This window comes from Talpa europaea, assembly GCF_964194135.1.
Source record: "Talpa europaea genome assembly, chromosome: 13".
Taxonomy (NCBI): Eukaryota; Metazoa; Chordata; class Mammalia; order Eulipotyphla; family Talpidae; genus Talpa; species Talpa europaea.
This window is the reverse complement of record NC_140080.1, coordinates 50,774,482-50,794,185: the sequence shown is the minus strand read 5'-3', so window position 1 is coordinate 50,794,185 and position 19,704 is coordinate 50,774,482. Positions and strand designations below refer to the sequence as shown.

At 38.8% G+C, this 19,704-nt stretch overlaps 1 protein-coding gene across 1 annotated transcript in view; it reads left to right on the top strand.

Moving 5' to 3' along the window:
• Positions 1 to 19,704, top strand: part of RAB31 (RAB31, member RAS oncogene family) — a gene marked incomplete at both ends in the record, with an annotated part of 144,604 nt that overhangs the window by 88,614 nt on the left and 36,286 nt on the right. The window contains 2 exons of the mRNA XM_084251920.1: positions 8,718 to 8,789; positions 10,026 to 10,132. Of these exons, the coding sequence (XP_084108046.1) occupies positions 8,718 to 8,789; positions 10,026 to 10,132 (179 nt within the window). The remainder of the gene's footprint in view (positions 1 to 8,717; positions 8,790 to 10,025; positions 10,133 to 19,704) is intronic.

The following is a 19,704-nucleotide window of genomic DNA, read 5'->3' as shown; positions in this document are numbered from 1 at the left end:
GAGGAAACCAGGGACTGGAGGCAAGCAGGAAGTTCCCTAGGACCTGGTGACTCGGCCTCAGATGCTGGAGTACATTGAGTTTTATGCTTAGCAAGTTAGAAGGATTTGGAGGAAGAAAGTGACACAGTTTGACTGTAAAAATCACTATTTCCAGTTAACATGATGTCCACTGTTTGCCTTAGGAGACTCCAGTAGTTGGTGGGGAGAAGGTAGAAACACTCCAGGGAGCTGTGTGTTATGGACAGTCTTGAAGTGAGGCGATGAGAGCACGGGAGTTCATCCTCTTGTGTTCTCTTCTTGGGTACATGCTTGAAAATTTCTAAAAAAGTTAAAAATAAGTTTGATTGTATATGTAAATAAGTATCAGAACCCAGCTAGAAACAGTATCCTTGGGCTGTTGGGTTGTCAGCATGGAGGGCACTGCAGTACTTAAGGGCTGAGATGGAGGCTTGGAACAAGTCAAGGGGAGACGACCTCGCCTTGGGAAGGGAGGGACGGATCTGCTGCCCCCCCCCCACCCCAGGTTGCAGGCTCTGTGGTGGCCATTGGCACTTGGAGAAAAAGCTCAGTCCTGGGCGCATGGTGTTTTGGGGGCCAATGAAATCATACAATTGCAAGGGCATTTCATGGGATTCTGTGCCCTTTCTAGCAAGGTGCTGTCACAGATGTGAGAGTCCTCCTTATAGCCTGTTCAACAGGGTAGACTTTTCCCCTGGTGGCTGGTCTGTGGAAACAGTGGGTGGGGCACACAGCCTGCCATCGTTCATGCTGTGGGTGCCTCCCTGGCAGTGTTTGCCTGCTGTCCCATCCAGCAGAGAGACAGCTCCAATGTGAGACTTTTACTGTAAATATCAGAGCTGAGGATGGGAAAGGATAAGGCAGCCTAAACACAGCGGGAGAGGGAGAGATGTGACTGACCTTCAGGGAATTTTCTGCAACAAGCTCTGTAGAACAAGAGACTAAGGGATGGGTGGGGCATAGTTCTGGACTTTTAGGAAATTCCATTTGCTTGCCAACAGACAGAAATAAAAGCAGGGATTCTCTGTGGTTGGGTATTTATTTCACAGTAAGAAAAATGTATTTCTACAGCACATCAAAACTTTGACTTCTGAGTAATTTAAGGATCAGATTAGACCAATTCATTACTTTGTGTCTCTAAAATCACCAATCCGTACCCTACTCCTCTATACTATTTTGTTGGAAGATGTCTGGCTTTGTTTAGAATCATTTTCTGTTGCAGAAAACTTGCCCTGCTCCTTGTGGAACAGGAATCAAACATAGGGCAGGTCACTTCCAACACCATCTTCCACCTGATACTTTGCTTCTTCCCCTGTTCCCTAAGTGCTGGGAATGCTCCTTGACTTTAATGGACATAGTAAAAGAAAAAAGAAAGAAAAGGTGAAAAAGATCCTCTCTCAATGTAAAAGTAATAGGTTAACATTAAAAAAAAGTTCAGTAATATTTAAACAAGTGGTGGTCTGCCTATAATGGCGTTATTCAGAAATAACCATTTTAATAGTTCGGTATATAGTCTCTCAGCTCTTTTTTTCTCTTCAACTTTACTTACTATTGGATTTTAGGATATCTGACTATGCATGTTAATTAGGCCCTCTACTTTTCTGTGGGAAAAGAGGGTCTATGTAAAAAATCAGAAACATTCTTTTGAATGGCACAGAAAGAACATACAGTAATGGTTTTTCCATTCAACTTTTGCCAGCTGAGAATGTTTGGAATGTCAGGAATTTTCCTCTACCACTTCCCTCTTTGTTTGAATCCTGATGGACCTGAGGTATGTTTGGCTTCTGCCCTTGACTGTCCCTGGCTGCGGCATTCTGTGGGAGGGTGGGAATTTCTGAGTGTGCTGGCATCCAAGCACGGGGTGCAGACCAGCTTTGGCTCCCAAGCTGCATCAAGGCGACTCACCAGGGACAGAGCGTTCTCTGAAAATCATAATCCATGACCATTCCTTGCAAGTTTCAGGACCCGGTGCCAGAGCCTCTGGCTTGGATCATTTTCCTCTGGGGAGGCAGAGCCCAGCAGGAGCCTGTCCTTGTTTGGAAACAGCGTGTATTTTCCACCACTGCTCTTTCTGGACTTGTAGATTTTGCTGCAGTGGAAATTATGATGCCACAAACCTGCATTTAAGGAATTTTGCCTGAGGCAGACTGGGTGGTCTGAAGGATTAGGAGATTTCCTGGAATAATTTCTACCATATGCTGGTGTGTATGCCTGTGTGTGTGCACAAGGCCACGTGGTGTGGGATGTGAAGGGAGGTTTGTGCTGCAGGTAAGGTGTTCAGAAGAATCAGGAGCAGGGCAAGGGAAAGAGCTACCATCCAGGGCCTCTTTGGCCTTGAGTAGCTATCACCACCTGCCCCACCACCATCTCTACCCCTATTTTACAAAAGAAGGTCACAGTACAGAGGCACCCACAGGTTTCTAGATGCCCTGGTAGCTAGACCTCTTTTCACTGTGCCCCTAAGGTGGGTTCTCTAAGTCCTTAGATGCTAATAAATACTACTTGAAAATGGTAAAAAAAAAAAAAAAATACGCACAGCAAAAGAGACAATAACCAAAACAAAGAGAAACCCCACCGACTGGGAGAACATTTTTGCACACAACACTAATGATAAAGGACTGATCACAAAAATCTACAAAGAGCTGATGAGACTCAACAAAAACAAAGAAAATAATCCAGTCAGAAAATGGGCAGAAGAGCTGAAAAGAAACTTCTCCAAAGAGGATATGCAAATGGCCAACAGACATATGAAAAAATGTTCAACATCACATGTAATCAGGGAAATGCAAATCAAAACTACCATGAGATACCATCTTACACCAGTGAGAATGGCACATATTAAAAAAACTAGAAACAACAAATGTTGGCAAAGATGTGGAAAAAAAGGAACTCTCCTGCACTGCTGGTGGGAGTGCAAACTGGAAAGCTGTGTGGAGATTTCTTAACCTACTAAAGATGGAGCTTCCATATGATCCAGCAACTCCACTCCTAGAAATCTACCCAAGGACACAGAAACATTAATTCAAGGCATCTGCACCTCTGTTTATAGAGCCGTATTTACAAAAGCTAAGCTATAGAAACAACCCAACTGCCCCAAAATAGGTGACTGGATCAAGAAGATGTGGTATATATACTCAATGGAATATTACTCAGCAGTCCAAAGAGATAGACTCATGCAATTTGCAGCAACATGGATGGAGCTGGAAGGGATCATGTTCAGCGAAATAAGCCAGAAACAAAAAGAAAAATACCGATGGTCTCACTCATAGCAGGAATTTAGAAAACCTAAATAAGGGACCAGGAAAAAGACTAATTGCAATAAAGTATAAATCAAAATCAACAAGCAACTATAGACCAGAGACACACTACAGTGGGGGGTGGGGGAGAAGAGGAATTAGGGTCAGAATAAGGGGGTGGGAATTGTATAGGGAATATAACCAAAATGAAAATGTATACATTGTGCAAAAATGAAAAATGATGTAAGAATTAATAAATGATGTAAGAATAAAATAATAATAATAAATTATTTCAAAGTGAAAAAATAAATAAAATTCATAAACAATAAAAAAATATGGAAATTCTGAGTTAAATCCAAAACACATAGGTTTCTTTACTTGGAAACTTCCAGAGCCCTTATAGATAATATTTTATGAGCCCCCAAGGGAGAAGCATTGTATGTCGTGTTTCTCAAACTTATTTGGCTAAGAAACCTTTTCTCTAAAATGCGCCTTAAGGGCTGAGGGCTCTGCAGAAAACCCTGGCTGTCTGGCCTCACTATAAGGCAACCAGGATGTAAAATGGGTTTTCTGACTGTGGGTCCTCACCCACACGCTTTAAAGGGACTTATAATAAGACTCAACTGCAGGCACACACAAAAAGGTTAATGTAGGGTTTATTTACAAAAGAAGGGGAAGTGAAGAAATGAATAACTCAGGGAGAAAGAGAGGGAGATAAATTGGTGGATGCATCCTACCAGTTCCGCTGAGGTGGAACCCCAATAGCACTCTGAAAGCTGGTGAAAAACCAAGGACCCCCAAGGCCCACATGTCCGATTATATACAAAATCTGGTTACTTAACTCCACCCTCAGTTTTGGATTTGTAGTCCTTGGTGTCTTGGATCTCTTTGGTCTGGGGTGGGGTGGGGTGGGGTCCATAAAACCTACTTGTGGAGTTTGTTGAGGACATCTTTTCCCCCAACAATTTCATATTTTTCAGAAACTTGAATTTAATTGGTGCTCAATAGTCATTATATGGCTAAACCAAAATATGTTTCCAGTCTCTGATGGTTAGATATTGAGGCTAGTTCCCATTTTTTAACATTACTGATAATTTTACAACAAATTCTAATTACTTAGATTAGTTATAATCATCTCTGATTATATTCTTAAGAAGTGGAATTGAATCAAAATACATGAACATTTTCAAGACTGTAGAAACACATTGTTCACTTGTTTTCCATAAATGTATGCACACATCCTTTTACCAGTTGCTGGACAAGGGAACAGGGTTAGTACCAGTGTGAAAGTGGAGAAATGTAAGAAGCTCTAAAGAGGCCTTTCCCCTTCCTTCCCTCCTGTAGACCGTTAGCCATTAAAAAACAGTCTCACACATTAGAGACATCAACAACCATTTCTTTTGAGGAACAAATTAAATTGGCTTTTCACAATTCCCTGCTATTCTTCTAAATAATTAAATGTCACACTAGAGCTACCTGAACACTTTAGTTTGGCATTCTAGATATTTTGTTGGATAGTTAGGGAAGAAGGGACTTTGAATTGGCATCTGTTGTGCTAATTTTCAAATAACCTTTCAAGGTGAGATTTTAAGAAAAGTTTTATCAACCTCCTTTGATTGTGAACTTTGTTTCTAGAAGAATCTTTTATGTGAGCATTTCATTAGTCTTATTTCCAATGCAACGGAAATTGAATGATGTCATGTTGAGAGATTGTGGTGCTTTTGTTTTATATTTATATGAGAGAAAATTATGCACGTTGCAAGCTAGATGTGATTTATCTTTTTTGTCCTCCACAATATTACCCTTGGTCAATGCATTACTAGGTTTTGGAACTGAGACATGAACCTTCAGCTCATTAAAACCCCCAAGTCCCCAATAATAAAGTAGTTTAAGTGGTTTTACCAACAAATTTATTTCAAAATGGTTCCATTTGGAGGAAGGAAAGAACAATGCATTACATGCAAGACCTGTTCAATAATTCATGAGACCTGCATACCAGTCACCATTGTAGATTCAGTGCCTGGTGTTGTAGCTGAAATGAACTCTGTTTTAGAGGATGTTCACAATTTTTCTTCTCTGTGCTTGTGTCTAGGAGTATTCTTGATTTTCGAGCTTAAACACTCTACCTACTTGATATATTTAAATGGATGATTGAACAAAGTAAGACACAGGATTAAAAGGACACTATATGTGTTCCCTACCCCTAGCAAAATAGAATGTTTCAAAAATTTATTACTGTCCCTTTGGACAGGAATATTCATTTTGTTTTCTACAAGTGGAATGGATTGCCAGAGGATGGATTAAGAATAGATTTATTGAGGGCCTCCCCTGGTGGCGCAGTGGTTGAGCGCTGGGCTGAGAGGCTGCCCGCAGCCTCTGCAGCACCAGTTCGTTCCCCGGCCGCCGGCGAGGGTCCCACAAAAAAAAAAAAAAAAAAGAATAGATTTATTGATGCCTAACAATAACAACAAACAGTGTTGGGCAGTCAATGAATATGGAGAGGCCTGCATGGCAGATGGCCTGCTGCCCACCAATGAGTTCTGGAAAGTGGCCAAGGCCCTTCAGCTGTGAACTCCTGAGTTCATCCAAGCTCCTTCCAATATGTTGCCTTTTCTGAAAACTCTAGAGGCGCCAGAGTTAGTTTTCTTCAAGGTGGAATTAGAGGAGAGTAGCCTGCTTCCCTCCCCCACTTGTGTGTGTGTGTGTGTGTGTGTGTTGGCATTTTTCACTATAATGAAAGGGAAAGCTAGGGAACTGATATGCTTCAGATTTCCAAATAGGATCATTTCAATTTGGCAAGTATTTATTCAGTGATAAGTGTTGTGTGGGAAATAAAAATGAATGAATGATGGTTTTGTTGTTTGGCAGAAAAATTTCAGGATTCATCCTTTCTGCCTTACCTTCTTCTTCCTACTGCCCTTCCCCTATAGAAGTGTCAGCGTTTTCTTCAACTAAAAAACCATTTTATTTAAAAAATCATAAAAATTTACATTGTACAGATTTATAAATTGAATAAATTGCTGGAAATCCCACCACAAGCATTTTGAGAAACGTTATACAGGCACACACCCACATTTTACTTTCAGTTCTATTAGGCTATGTATATATGTCGCTTTGTGACTATTTTCATTTAACAATATGTCAAGAATATCTTTTATTACTATAAATAAAAATCCTCACCATCATTTTTATGATTATGGAATATTCTGTTATATACACATATTAAAAAATTCTCTATGATGAACCTTTAGGTTGTTTTCAAGCTGATTTGCTCTGATATACAACAGAGGGGGTGAGTATCTTTGTGTGATGCTTACTCCAGTATGTGTTGGTGTGAGAGGAATAGTGGGGTCAAATGATACACACAGTTCAACTTTTGAAATGTATTTCCATTAGTGACTTTGAGAGAAGGACTTTTTAAAAAATTGAGGTTGTTTAGCAGTGAGGGAAGGAAAAAAATTGTTTATATATAAGTTGTACAACATGATGATTTGATGTATGTGTACATAGTGAAATGACTATTATAGTTAATTAACATATCTGCTCCCATAATTACCTCTGTGTATGTGCACATGTGTGCTGAGAGCACTGAAATCTACTTTCTCAGCGAATTAGCAGATCAGAACAGTATTATTAACCAAAGTCGTTATGATAACTATGATCTTAGAACTTAGATCTAAAATCTTAGATCTTAGAACTTATTCATTCAACCTAACTGCAACTTTCTACCCTTTGACCAACATCTTTCCATTTCCTGTTCTTTGGCCACTGGTAACCTGTTCTGTTTTCTGCCTCAATGCATTTAAATTTTTTTTTGGTTTCCAAGTTTTATTCAAGATCTCAGAAAAATAGCCCAGATAAACAAACTTTAATTCACATCTTCTTCCTATTTGCCCTGGCTACGGAAATAACACAATTCATAACTCTTTTTGTTAATGACTATATGCAGCCAATCCCAATCATTTAGGTTATTCTTCTTTAAATATTTTTTTGTGATATATTTCAAATATCTTTTAGAAAAAAGGTACCTCGGAAGTTACAGTGATCTTGGTCTAGCTTGTGTTCTGTTCAGTTATTTATAACCATTTCACCAAGATTCTCCATTTTTCTCTTCATGTTAATTCTCTCCTGAAGAAGCATCTCAAAACTAGCAGCATTCAGGATTCCCTTCCCTATAGTGTAGGTGCAATCAAGGGGAAACTTCAGGACCTGCTTCTTTTTTGGGGGAGTCCCCTTAGCCAGTTTCTTCATGGGAACCTTGGCAGCAGCTGTGTTCAACTTTGTCAGTTTCCATATATAAGTGAAGTCATAAAGTTTTTTTCTTTTCTGTTTCTGGTTTATTTCATTTAGCATAATGTCCTTCGGGTCCATACATGTAGTCACAAATGGCAGGATCTCCTTTATAAAGACTACACAATATCCCATTATAGATTAATGTAATAACAATATTATAATTTTGTATTATATAATTTTATAGAATAATGTCAATATTAGTACTAAATGTCACATTTTCTTTATCCATTCGTCGATGGACACGTTTTTGGTTTATTTCCATTGCCTTGTTCTTGTGAACAGTGCTGCAGTGAATATGGGAGCATAGATAACTCAGATATCTCTTCAGGTTATTAATTTCATTTCCATTTGATAAATACCCAGAAGTGGGAATTTTCATTTCTTTTATTATAACTAAACACTAAAATATTGAATATTAAAATGTTATTGGCAAGTTTTATCTTCTCCTCTGTGATTTTTCTGTTTATCCATTTTTCTTTTGAGTTATCTTTTTCTTAGCGACTTTCAAAACCCTGAACAGTATATTTTCCAAATATAGTTAGAGATACACAAAGATAAATTCCTCAAAATGTACAAATGATTTGTATATATCCTTGGAACAGTTACCCTGCTTGGGAATAAATGATTCTCATGACTAATGATATTCGCTTAGGTGACGTTTTGGAATGAAACTCATCTGTCTCACCATTTGTCATGCACTTGGGGATGCCGCCATACAGACCCGGGGCGGGCTGCAAGGTGCCCTTGCTGCAGTGTTCCTCATTAATGGCTCAGCGAGGGTCTTGTGATCTGTGGCACATCCTGTCCTTTTCTCCCCTTGGCAAACATCTCTTTCTTACTGCTGTATAATTCTAATGAGCTTGCCCTGGGTCAATCATATCAGATAAGTAATGAGCAGTAGAGAAAAGGAAACTCACAGAATAGCAACACTTAAAATAAAATTTAGTTTTGGCCTTTGCCCAAGCGTGAATTTCATGGCCTGTAAACCACAAATGTATGCGTAGTGGAGGAGGAAAATGTATTCTCTAATATGAACCCTGAGAAAAAAATCTAGGGAGGAAAAGATTCAGGGATCCTGTGGAGGTGATGCAGGAAAATACTTTTGTATTTAATTTGAATTGCATGATACATGCTTCCTTTGTCCTAAAACTATTCACTGTTCCCAAACAGTTTCACTCACTGGCTCCCATGTACTACCGTGGATCCGCTGCAGCTGTCATCGTGTATGACATCACCAAGCAGGTAAGAATGTCCCCTTTAGAATTTTGTTGCCATTTATGGTGATTTTGATCTTAGAAAGACCAAACAGAGACCTGTTCGCTAGAGTCTTGATGAGCCAGGAATTGGATTTCACCACATAGTGGTCAGGGATGATGAATGCTATGTATTAGTATATTTCCTGTATATGTAACAAAGCATTTCAGGTTTACCCAATAAATTAAATAAACAATAAACAATAAGTATTCATTTTGTAAACTGACAGTCTGTAGAGGCAAGTTCATGCTGGCTAGTACTGTTCTCTGAAATATCAGCTTTTTAGGAAAAAGAAACTTATTTTAAGTTCTGAATGCTTTATAATGACAGTATATTATTTTCTATTCATGTTTCAATCATACTATTTAAAATGCCAAAGATAATATTTATGTATGTATAGTGTGTTTGTGTATGTTTAATATAAACAGAATTGTAGTGATCACATTGAGGTCTAATCTGTCCCTCAACAAATAACTGCAGTGCTGTGCTGATATTTTCCCCACTCCTGTGGGCTGACTCATAGGCCTGTTAGTTTAGTAAGCCATTGTTGTGGCCATTCATGAGTTCCTGGCCACTTATCCTGAAATGTGGTGTTCACCATGGCTCATTTCCTGGAGGCCAGTTATAAGTGAGGGGCAGAAAGGAAAAGAAGGTTCTAAAGTGTGTGCGTATTTCTTTTTCTTTTGTGAAATAAGCATGGGCATTATCCAGGTCAGGCTATACTTGTAAATTAATATTATTTATAGAATAAAATTAAATGATTTTTAACTTCCTCTACTCAATATAGGTTACTTAAGTTTAACTTAACTAATAACAAATTTTGTGTCAAAATATGGAGTAGTATGTTAACCTATATGAATCTCCTGAAAATATTTTTATCCATTAAGTTGTGTTGTGTTTGAAATAAGGGATCAGGGAAAAAAAAAGAAGAAGACAAAACTAGCAGACAACTATAAATTGGAGACATTCGGGGGGGGAGGGATTAAAACAGGGGTGGGGACAGCAAAGAGACTGGTGATGGTTCACAGGTGATTTGGTGGGAATTTTACAGGGACTATACCTGAGAGGAGAGTTTGTACAAACATTGTACAAAAATGAATAATGATGTAAAATATATATGTATAAAATATTTTTAAAAAAGGTTGTGTTGGGTTTGTATTTCTACTAGGTTGAAATATTATGTTAGTGGGACTTTTCAATGATTCATTTATACTTTTGGTTTAGGATTCATTTCATACCTTGAAGAAATGGGTGAAAGAGCTGAAAGAACATGGTCCAGAAAACATTGTGATGGCCATTGCTGGGAACAAGTGTGATCTCTCAGATATTAGGTAGGATGTGTGGTCAATACCCTTCATCCCTGAATGTTTAAATGTAAAAAACTCTTGTGCCTGTGTTGTTAAGTCAGTTCTCAGTGCAGCTGTTAAGTCCGTTGTTAAGTCTGTTCGCAGTGCAATGATCATTCACTTGTGGTGGTGGAGGGTGGTATTTATTCTGCCAGAGTAGAATAAAGGGAAAGTAATAGGAAATTACAAATTAGATGGGCCACCAGTGGTAATCAGATCTCCTATACAGACCGTAGTTACATCCCTGATTGTAGATGTCTTTGGGCTAGATTGTTACCTTTTCTGTTACTATAACTTCACCTATCACTATTTTAGTAATGCTTTCCTATGGTAAGGAGAGTTAGAATTCATAACATTTTCGGGGCCTCCCCTGTGGCGCAGCGTTTGAGCACTGGGTTGCGAAGCTGCCCGCAGCCTCTGCAGTGCCAGTTCGATCCCCGGCTGCTCCCCGGCCACCGGAGGAGGGTCCCACATGGTGCGCAGACCTCTCCTGCCGCCCGCTGCTCCCCTCAGCAGTGTACTTCGGTCTGCCTGCTCTGCCCCTGCTCTGGCTCTGGTGAATTCTCTCACCCTCCCACACTTCTGACTGTACCCAATGCTTGCATAAATAAACAAACAAACAAACAAATAAACAAATAAATAAATAAATCTTTAAAAAAAGAATTCATAACATTATCCATAGCACCCCTATTTATTTTAGTTTTAGACTTTAATGTAAGGATATGATCAAATCAATGTAATTACACTATTTTGTTCTAAGATCTGAATATGATATATCATATATGAGCGCTTTGACTGCCCCCAGAGACACGGTATTGTTGAACTTCCTTTACCTGGAAGGAGATTTGTAACAATTCAGACAACATAGATTGGAGATTTAATGATATTCCTATCTGGTCTGGTAAGTTAGCTATTTTTACTAAATTAAATGTTATGAAAAAGGAAATCATGAATTTATGTTGTCTCCATTCCCCTGGTTAATTTAATTCTCAGTATTCCAGTAGTTGTTTTTCATAAAGACAACAACAACAACATGCTTCAGGTTTGGCTAATCCAAATATGATTAAAACAAAGTGAAATGAACAGTGAAAATGGATCTTGCAAAAGCTCTTAACATGGCCTTTGACAAATCACTCTGTTTATCTGGAATTTCAAAAGCTCTATATCACATAGCATCAGGTTGGTTTATATTAACAGCTATAAATACCACTTAATCGTTTGTTTTTCTGGAGGCTGGGCAAATCTTTAGACTCTAGTCTTAGTTCGAATCTCTGTCTTCTTTTCTGTAATCTTAAAACAGCTTACTCATATAGATTTCCCAGCAGGATCACTTTAACTTTTGTCATTGTAACAGGGTGGGATTTGTGGGTAGAGATAGCCTCAGTTGATGTGGTAGGGTTGAAGTAAAGGTGTGACTTTATGTGGAACTAAACCTCCCAATGTGGAAGAGCTGAATGACTAGAATTTAAGCAGAAGATGATTTAAACTTGAATGGAATTAGTTAGGACTCTTGGTTACTTGGAACTGAAACCCATTTGAAATTCATTTCAGGGAAAAGGGGAATTTATCCGAAGATATATTGGTATCCACCTGGATACAGGTCTCCAGTGTTTGATATGTTTCATCTTCAATCTCTGGAAGATATTGCTGTCTTCTTTCTGGCACTTTTTCTGCTTCTAGTCTAAATTGCCATGGAGGGATTTTCTCCATATCATGACATTTGTGGCCAAGGGAGAGGATTTGGGTGGCACAACATAATTTTTCCCTTCATTACCCTGAGAATGGAATAGTGCATGGGTATACAAAGGGCCTTTTCTGAAACAGTGCACCCCAGCCAAAGAAATCATGTCATTGTTATAGGACAGGGAGAGGGGCAGCCCAAACCCCGCAAACCTGCCTATTCTAAATGGGTTCTACCATCCACCGCATCAACACAAAACATATGAGACTTTAATGGGAAGGAACTTTAATAAAACTAGGAAACAATACAGGTAAGGCAAAGAGTCTAGTTTCTAAATGAAGCACCCAAAGTTACCCATCCCCTCGTGGGTAAAAGTCCATCCATATGGGAATGGTCCAGAGCAAGGCCCCAAAGCCTGCCACAAGTCTAAAGCATCTTCCAGTGGGGACCCACAGCAAAGGGTCAGAAACAACCAGACAAGCCCGGAAGGAAAAGAGCAAAATCAACATCAAGATAAAAGCTGCCATTGTCACCTCCCCATGGGTCTCACCCACATCTGTGTCACCCAGTCCACGACCAAAAGACAAGCGCAGTTTCTTCACATGTCTCTAGGCTCCATGCGCCTCCTCCAGGTCTCCTGGCTCCATCCTGCTTCTTCCTTCCTCAGTCTCTTCTGCAGTTTTTCCTCTCCCTGCTCAGCTCCACCCTCCCTTGGGTGGGGCAGGTAACCTCCCCCTTTCCTGGGGACCACCCTGTTACATCATGACATGCTGGCTTGGTCACCAGCTCCTAAACAAACTATTTTTTGGGGTGTACCTTTCATTCAGCAAGCATTCTGCTCTGTGCCCAGCTGATCTTTTTATATATTTTCAAAATGATCCACTAACGTCATCTATCCATCTTACGTCCAACCATAAAGTCACTCAAAGGCTCTCCATTCCCAATGGAAGACAATCCATAACCACTTCAGCTATTCATTACATTCAGAGTTCATGGGTCCACTTTCCCATGAGTCCAAGTAATATTCTTTCCCGTCCAATTTGGCTACAGTGAGTTCTGAGTGTGGCTTGCCAACATCCTGCTGTTGAGGTTTAAAGTGTGGATATATACCTTTTATTAGACTCAAAATTATTATTATTATTTTTGAGGTAATGTTGGTTTACACTGTTGCTAGTATTCTGGAAGTACATGATCCCCAATTTCTGTGCCATTACTATAGCACTCCCACTACCAAAACACCCATTGTTCACCCGCATAGTCCATTGTGTTCCCTTCCCATTTTGTGCTCCTCCCTCCAACTCCCCTTTTCCACCTCCTCTGAATGTCTCAGTTCTATAGTTTGGCTTTATCTTGACCCTTTTTTCTGGTTTCTCTATATTCCACAATAAGTGACACCATCTGGTGTTTGTCTTTCTCCTTGTGATTTATTTTGCTTAGCATAATCCCTTCCAGCTCCATCAATGTTGCCACAAATGACATGACTTTGCCTTTTTTGATCGTTGAGTAGAACTCCATGGTGTGTATACACCACATCTTTTTGATCCACTCATGTATTTTGGGCATTAGGTTGTTTCCATAGTTGGGCTATTGTAAACAATGCTGCATTGAACCTAGGAGTGCAAGTTTCCCTTTGAATTAGTGTGTTTGTATTCTTAGCATAGATACCTAGGAGTGGAATTGCTAGGTGGTATGGAAGATCCATTTTTAATCTTTTTTTTTTTTAAAGATTTGTTTATTTATTTATACAAGCACTGGGTATAGTCAGAAGTGCAGGAGGGTGAGAGAATTCACCAGAGCCAGAGCGGGGAGCAGAACAGGCAGACGGACGAAATACACTGCTGAGGGGAGCAGCGGGATGGGCAGGAGAAGCGCCATGTGGGTCCCTCACCAGCGGCCCGGGATCTAACAGGCGCTGCAGAGGCTGCGGGCAGCTTCACAGCCCAGCACTCAACTGCTGCGCCATCAGGGAGGCCCTCCATTTTTAATCTTTTGAGGCACCGTCTATTGCTTTCTATAGGGGCTAGACCAGCTTACATTCCCACAAACAGTGTTAGAGGGATCCCTTTTTTCCATACCCTCTCCAACACTTGTTTTGATCTTTTTGATATAGGCCATTCATAAGTGAGGTGTTATCTCATTGTGATTTAATTTGCATTTCTCCGATGAACTTTTTTTCATGTGCCTGTTGGCTATCTTACACAAAATTACTTTAAATGTTACTTATTGAATAATGGAACAAGGAAATTACTCTTTGCAATTCTTCAAGCCTGAAGAAGTGATTAAGTCAACATGAAAGATTAATTTGATTAAGTAAATGTTAACTTTAAAGCATTTATATATTATTTTTAAATGAATTTATTTATTAGTATATTTTATTGAGATAATGTGGAAGGCATAAAATCCATCTTTTTTTTTTAAAGATTTATTTATTTATGCATACAAGAGCTGGGGTACAGGTCAGAGATGCAAGGGGTGAGAGGATCCACCAGAGACAGAGTGAGGAACAGAGCAGGCAGACTGATGAAACACACTGCTGAGGGGAGCAGTGGGCATGACAGGAGAGGTCTGCTGCGCCATGTGGGACCCTCACTGGCTGGCCAGACTCAAACTGGCGCTGCAGAGGCTGCGGACAGCTTCACAGCATGGCGCTCAACCGCCTGTGCAACCAGGGGAGGCCCTAAGAGAAAATATTTTTTTTTTTTTTAGGTTTTATTTATGTATTTATGCAAGCACTGGGTACAGTCAGAAGCATGGGAGGGTGAGAGAATTCGCCAGAGCCAGAACAGGGAACTGAACAGGCAGACTGATGAAGTACACTTCTGAGGGGAGCAGCGGGCACAGCAGGAGAGGTCTGCGCACCATGTGGGACCCTCGCTGGTGGCCAGGGATCGAACCGGCGCTGTATAGGCTGCGGGCAGCTCAACTACTGCATCATGAGGGGAGGCCCACCTAACAGAAAATCTTAAGTATCTAGAACTAGGCAAGAGTTCTTAGACTTGATAGCAAAAGCACAAGCCATGTAAAGAAAAATTGATAAATTGGACCTCCTTAAAATGAAAAGCACTGTTCTGAGAAAACCCATGTGAAGAAGATGAAAGAGAAGCTATAGACCGAGTGAGAACATTTGCAAATCACATAATTTCCCAAAGGGCTCTCTTGTGGACCATATAAAAAACTCTCAAAACTTAACAGTTTTTAAAAAATCTAATTTTCACATGGGCAAAAGAGATAACAGACATTTCACCCAGGAGAATATCAAAATGTTGAGCAAAGAGCTGAAAAATGTTCAGTATCATTAACAGACTCATCACAATGACTAAAATAAAAACAGTGACAACATGTAATGCTGATGGGGATAGGTTAAAATTGGATCACTCATCCATTGCTGGTGTGAATGTAAAGTGGTACACTCACTCTGGAAAACAGTTTGGCAGTTTATTTTAAAGCTAAATATGCACTAACCATATGGTCCAGCAATCACATTGCTGGGCATTAATCCCAGAGAAATGAAAATGTACATTCACACAAAACCTGCACATGAATATTCATAGAAAGTTTATATGTAATAGATCAAAACTGGAATCAGCCCAGATGTTCTTTATTTTTATTTTTATTTAAATTTTATTTTTATATTCCCTATACAATTACAACCCCCTTATTTTGACCCCAAGCCCTCCTCTCCCCACCCCCCACCCCTTCCACCCCCCACCCCCCATAGAGTGTCTCTGGTTCATAGTTGTTTGTTGATTTTGATATTTTCTTTCTTAAGTTATTCTTTTTCCTGTTCCTTTATTTAAGTTTTCTAAATTCCTGCTATGAGTGAGACCATCAGGTATTTCTCTTTTTCTTTCTGGCTTATTTTGCTGAGCATGATCCCTTCCAGCACCATCTATGTTGCTGCAAATTGCATGTGTTTATCTCTTTTGAATGCTGAGTAATATTCCATGGTGTATATGTACCACATCTTCTTGATCCAGTTATCTATTTTTGGGCATTTGGGTTGTTTCCAAAGCTTAGCTATTGTAAATAGTGCTGCTATAAACATAGGGGTGCAGGTGCTCTTTGGAATTGATGTTTCTGTGTCCTTTGGGTAAATACCTAGGAGTGGAATTGCCGGCTCATATGGAAGCTCTATGTTTAGTAGGTCAAGAAATCTCCACACAGCTCTCCATAGTGGCTGGATCAGTTTGCACTCCCACCAACATTGCAGGAGAGTTCCTTTTTCTCTACAACCTCGGCAACATTTGTTGTTGCTAGTTTTTTTTAATATGTGCCATTCTCACTGGTGTGAGATGGTATCTCATTGTAGTTTTCATTTGCATTTCCCTCATTACAAGTGATGTTGAACATTTTTTCATATGCCACTTGGCCATTTGCATTTCCTCTACAGAGAAGTTTCTTTTTAGCTCTTCTGCCCATTTTTTGACTGGATTATTTTCTTTGTTGTTGTTGAGTCTCATCAGCTCTTTGTAGATTTTTGTGATCAGTCCTTTTTCATAGGTGTTGTGTGCAAAAATGTTCTCCCAGTTGGTGGGGTTTCTTTTTGTTTTTGTTATTGTCTCTTTTGCTGTGCAGAAGCTCTTTAATTTGATGTAGTCCCAGCTGTTGATCTTTGCCTTCACTATCACTGCTTTGGGTGATGTGTCTGTAAAGATGTCTTTGATGTGCGTATCATGTAGTGTTCCACATATATTTCCTTCTATGTATTTTATGGTTTCTGGTCTTATGTCTAGTTCTTTAATCCATTTTGAGTTGGCTTTTGTGCATGGTGTTAGGTAGTAGTCAAGCTTCATTCTTTTGCATGTAGCAACCCAGTTTTCCCAGCACCATTTATTGAACAAACTTTCTTTGCTCCAATGCATAGTCTTTGCTCCTTTGTCAAAGATTAGTTGACTATAAATCTGTGGGTTTATTTCTGGATTTTCTATTCGATGCCATTGGTCTGTGTGTCTGTTCTTGTTCCAATACCATGCAGTTTTGATGATTATGGCTTTGTAGTAGAGTTTGAAGTCTGGGAGTGTGATGCCTCCATTCCCTTCTTTTTTTTTTCAGGAGAGCTTTGGCTGTTTGGGGATTTTGGTGATTCCAAATGAATTTCATCAATAATTGTTCTATTTCTTTGAAGAATGACATTGAAATTTTGATTGGAATAGCATTGAATCAGTATATTGCTTTTGGTAGGATGGCCATTTTAATAATGTTTATTCTTCCAATCCATGAGCAGGGGATGTCTTTCCATTTCTTTGTGTCTTCTTCTATTTCTTTTAACAGTGTTTTATAGTTTTCTTTGTATAGGTCCTTTACTTCTTTTGTTAGATTTATTCCCAAGTATTTGATTTTTTTGTTTTCGATAATTAAAGTGATGTTTTTTTTTTATTTCTTCTTCAGATTTATTGTTTGTGTATAGGAAGGCTACTGACTTTTGCGTGTTGATTTTGTATCCTGCCACTTTGCTGAACTGATTGATGAGTTTAATTAGTTTTTCTATGGAGTTTTTAGGGTTCTCTATGTAGATTATCATATCATCTGCAAATAGTGATAGCTTGACTTTTTTTTTTCCTGTTTGGATTCCTTGTGTGTCTTTCTCTTGTCTTATTGCTCTGGCTAGGACTTCCAGTATTACATTGAAAAACAGTGGTGAGAGTGGACATCCTTGTCTTGTTCCAGATCTTAATGGAAATGCTTTCAGCTTTTCACCATTGAGAATGATACTGGCTGTTGGCTTGTTGTATTTGGCCTTTATGATGTTGAGGTATGTTCCTTGTATCCCAAGAATTTCAAGGGCTTTTATCATGAGTGGGTGTTGCACTTTGTTGAAAGCTTTCTCAGCATCTATTGATATTATCCATATGGTTTTTATATTTCTTTTTGTTGATGTGTTGGATAATGTTGATTGATATTCGGATGTTGAACCATCCTTGTGTCCCTGGAATGAATCCTACTTGGTCGTGGTGAATTATCTTATGGATACATTGTTGGATTCTGATAGCTAAAATTTTATTGAGGATTTTTGCATCAGTGTTCATTAGGGAGATTAGCCTGTAGTTTTCTCTTTTTGTGTTGTCCTTGTTCGGTTTTGATATTAGTGTAATGTTGGCTTCATAGAACGTGTTTGGTATTATCCCTTCCTTCTCAATTTTTTGGAAGAGTTTGTGAAAGATAGGCACTAATTGGTCTCTGAATGTTTGGTAGAATTCATTTGTAAATCCATCAGGTCCTGGGCTTTTGTTTTTGGGGAGGTTTTGATTACCATTTCAATTTTGCTGCTTGTAATTGGTCGGTTTAGGTGTTCTATTTCTTCTTTATCTAGCTTTGGGTGATTGTAGAGTTATAGGAATTTGTCCATCTCCTCTAGATTGTTGAACTTGTTTCCATATAACTGTTCATAGTAGTTACTGATTATTCTTTTGATTTCTGCTGTATCCTTTGTAATTTCTCCTCTTTCATTTATGATCCTGTTTATTTGTGCTTTCTCCCTTTTTTCCTTTGTGAGCCTGGCTAGGGGTTTGTCTGTTTTATTTATTTTTTTCGAAGAACCAGCTCTTGGTTTCATTGATATTTTGGATTGTTTTTTTAGTTTCAATTTCATTTATTTCTGCTTTGGTTTTTATTATTTCTTTTCTTCTACTGGTTTTGGGGTTTTTTTTTTTTTGTTGTTGTTGTTGTTGTTGTTTTTCTAGATCTTTGAACTTTGAGATTAGGTTGTTTCTTTGAGTTCTTTCTTGTTCCTTGATGTGAGCCTCCATTGCTATATATTTTCCTTTTATTACTGCTTTTGCTGCATCCCATACATTTAGGAAATTGGTGTCCTCCTTGTCATTCAATTCAAAGAATTTTTTAATTTCTTCTTTGATCTCCTCAATAGTCCAGTGGTCTTCCAGAAGTGTGGTTTTCAATCTCCATGGGTAGGAGATTACCTTGCCTTCTTTTTATGGTTTATTTCTAGTTTGATGCCTTCATGGTCAGAAAAGATGGTTGGTATGATTTCAGACTTGGTATATCTGTTGATGTTTGTCTTGTGTCCCAGTATGTGATCAATCCTGGAGAATGATCCTTGTGTGCTTTAGAAAAATGTGTACTCAGATTTTTTGGGTTTAGTGTTCTTTAGCTGTCTGTTAAGCCCAAGTGCTCTAGATCCTTATTTAGAGCTTTAGTGTCTTTATTTATTTTTTGTCTCGTTGATCTATCCATTGTTGATAGTGGTGTGTTGAAGTCTCCCACTATGTATGTGTTTTCTCTGATGTCTGTTTTCAAAGATGATAATAGTTGTCTGATATATTTTGGTGCTCCTTCATTTGGTGAATATATGTTAATGGGTGTTATTTCTTCTTGAAGTATTGTCCCCTTGATCATAATGTAGTGACCGTTGGAGTCTCTTTTTACCTTTTTGAGTTTGAAATCTATTTTATCTGATATCAGTATAGCTGTTCCTGCTTTCTTTTTTGGTCCATTTGCTTGTAGGATTGTTTTCCATCCTTTAACTTTGAGTCTATTTTCATCTTTTGTAGCTAAATGAGTTTCCTGGAGACAGCAAAAGGTTGGGTTTTGTTTCTTAATCCAGCCTTTGACTCTGTGTCTTTTTATTGAAGAGTTTAGTCCATTTACATTTAGAGTTAATATTGATATGTTAACATCTGTATTTGCCATTGTGTTTGTCTTTCCTTTGATTTTATTTATTTACTCTTTTAATAACTTTTTTTTTTTTTTGGCCTTCTTTTGTTGTTATTCGTCCCTCTGACTTCTGGCTTTAGGACTCCTTGTAGTATTTTTTGGAGTGGGGGTTTAGTTGTAATGAAATTCCAGAGTTTCTGTTTGTCTGGGAAGGTCCTTATTCTTTCTTCATAGAGGAAGGAGAGTTTTGCGGGATAGAGTATTC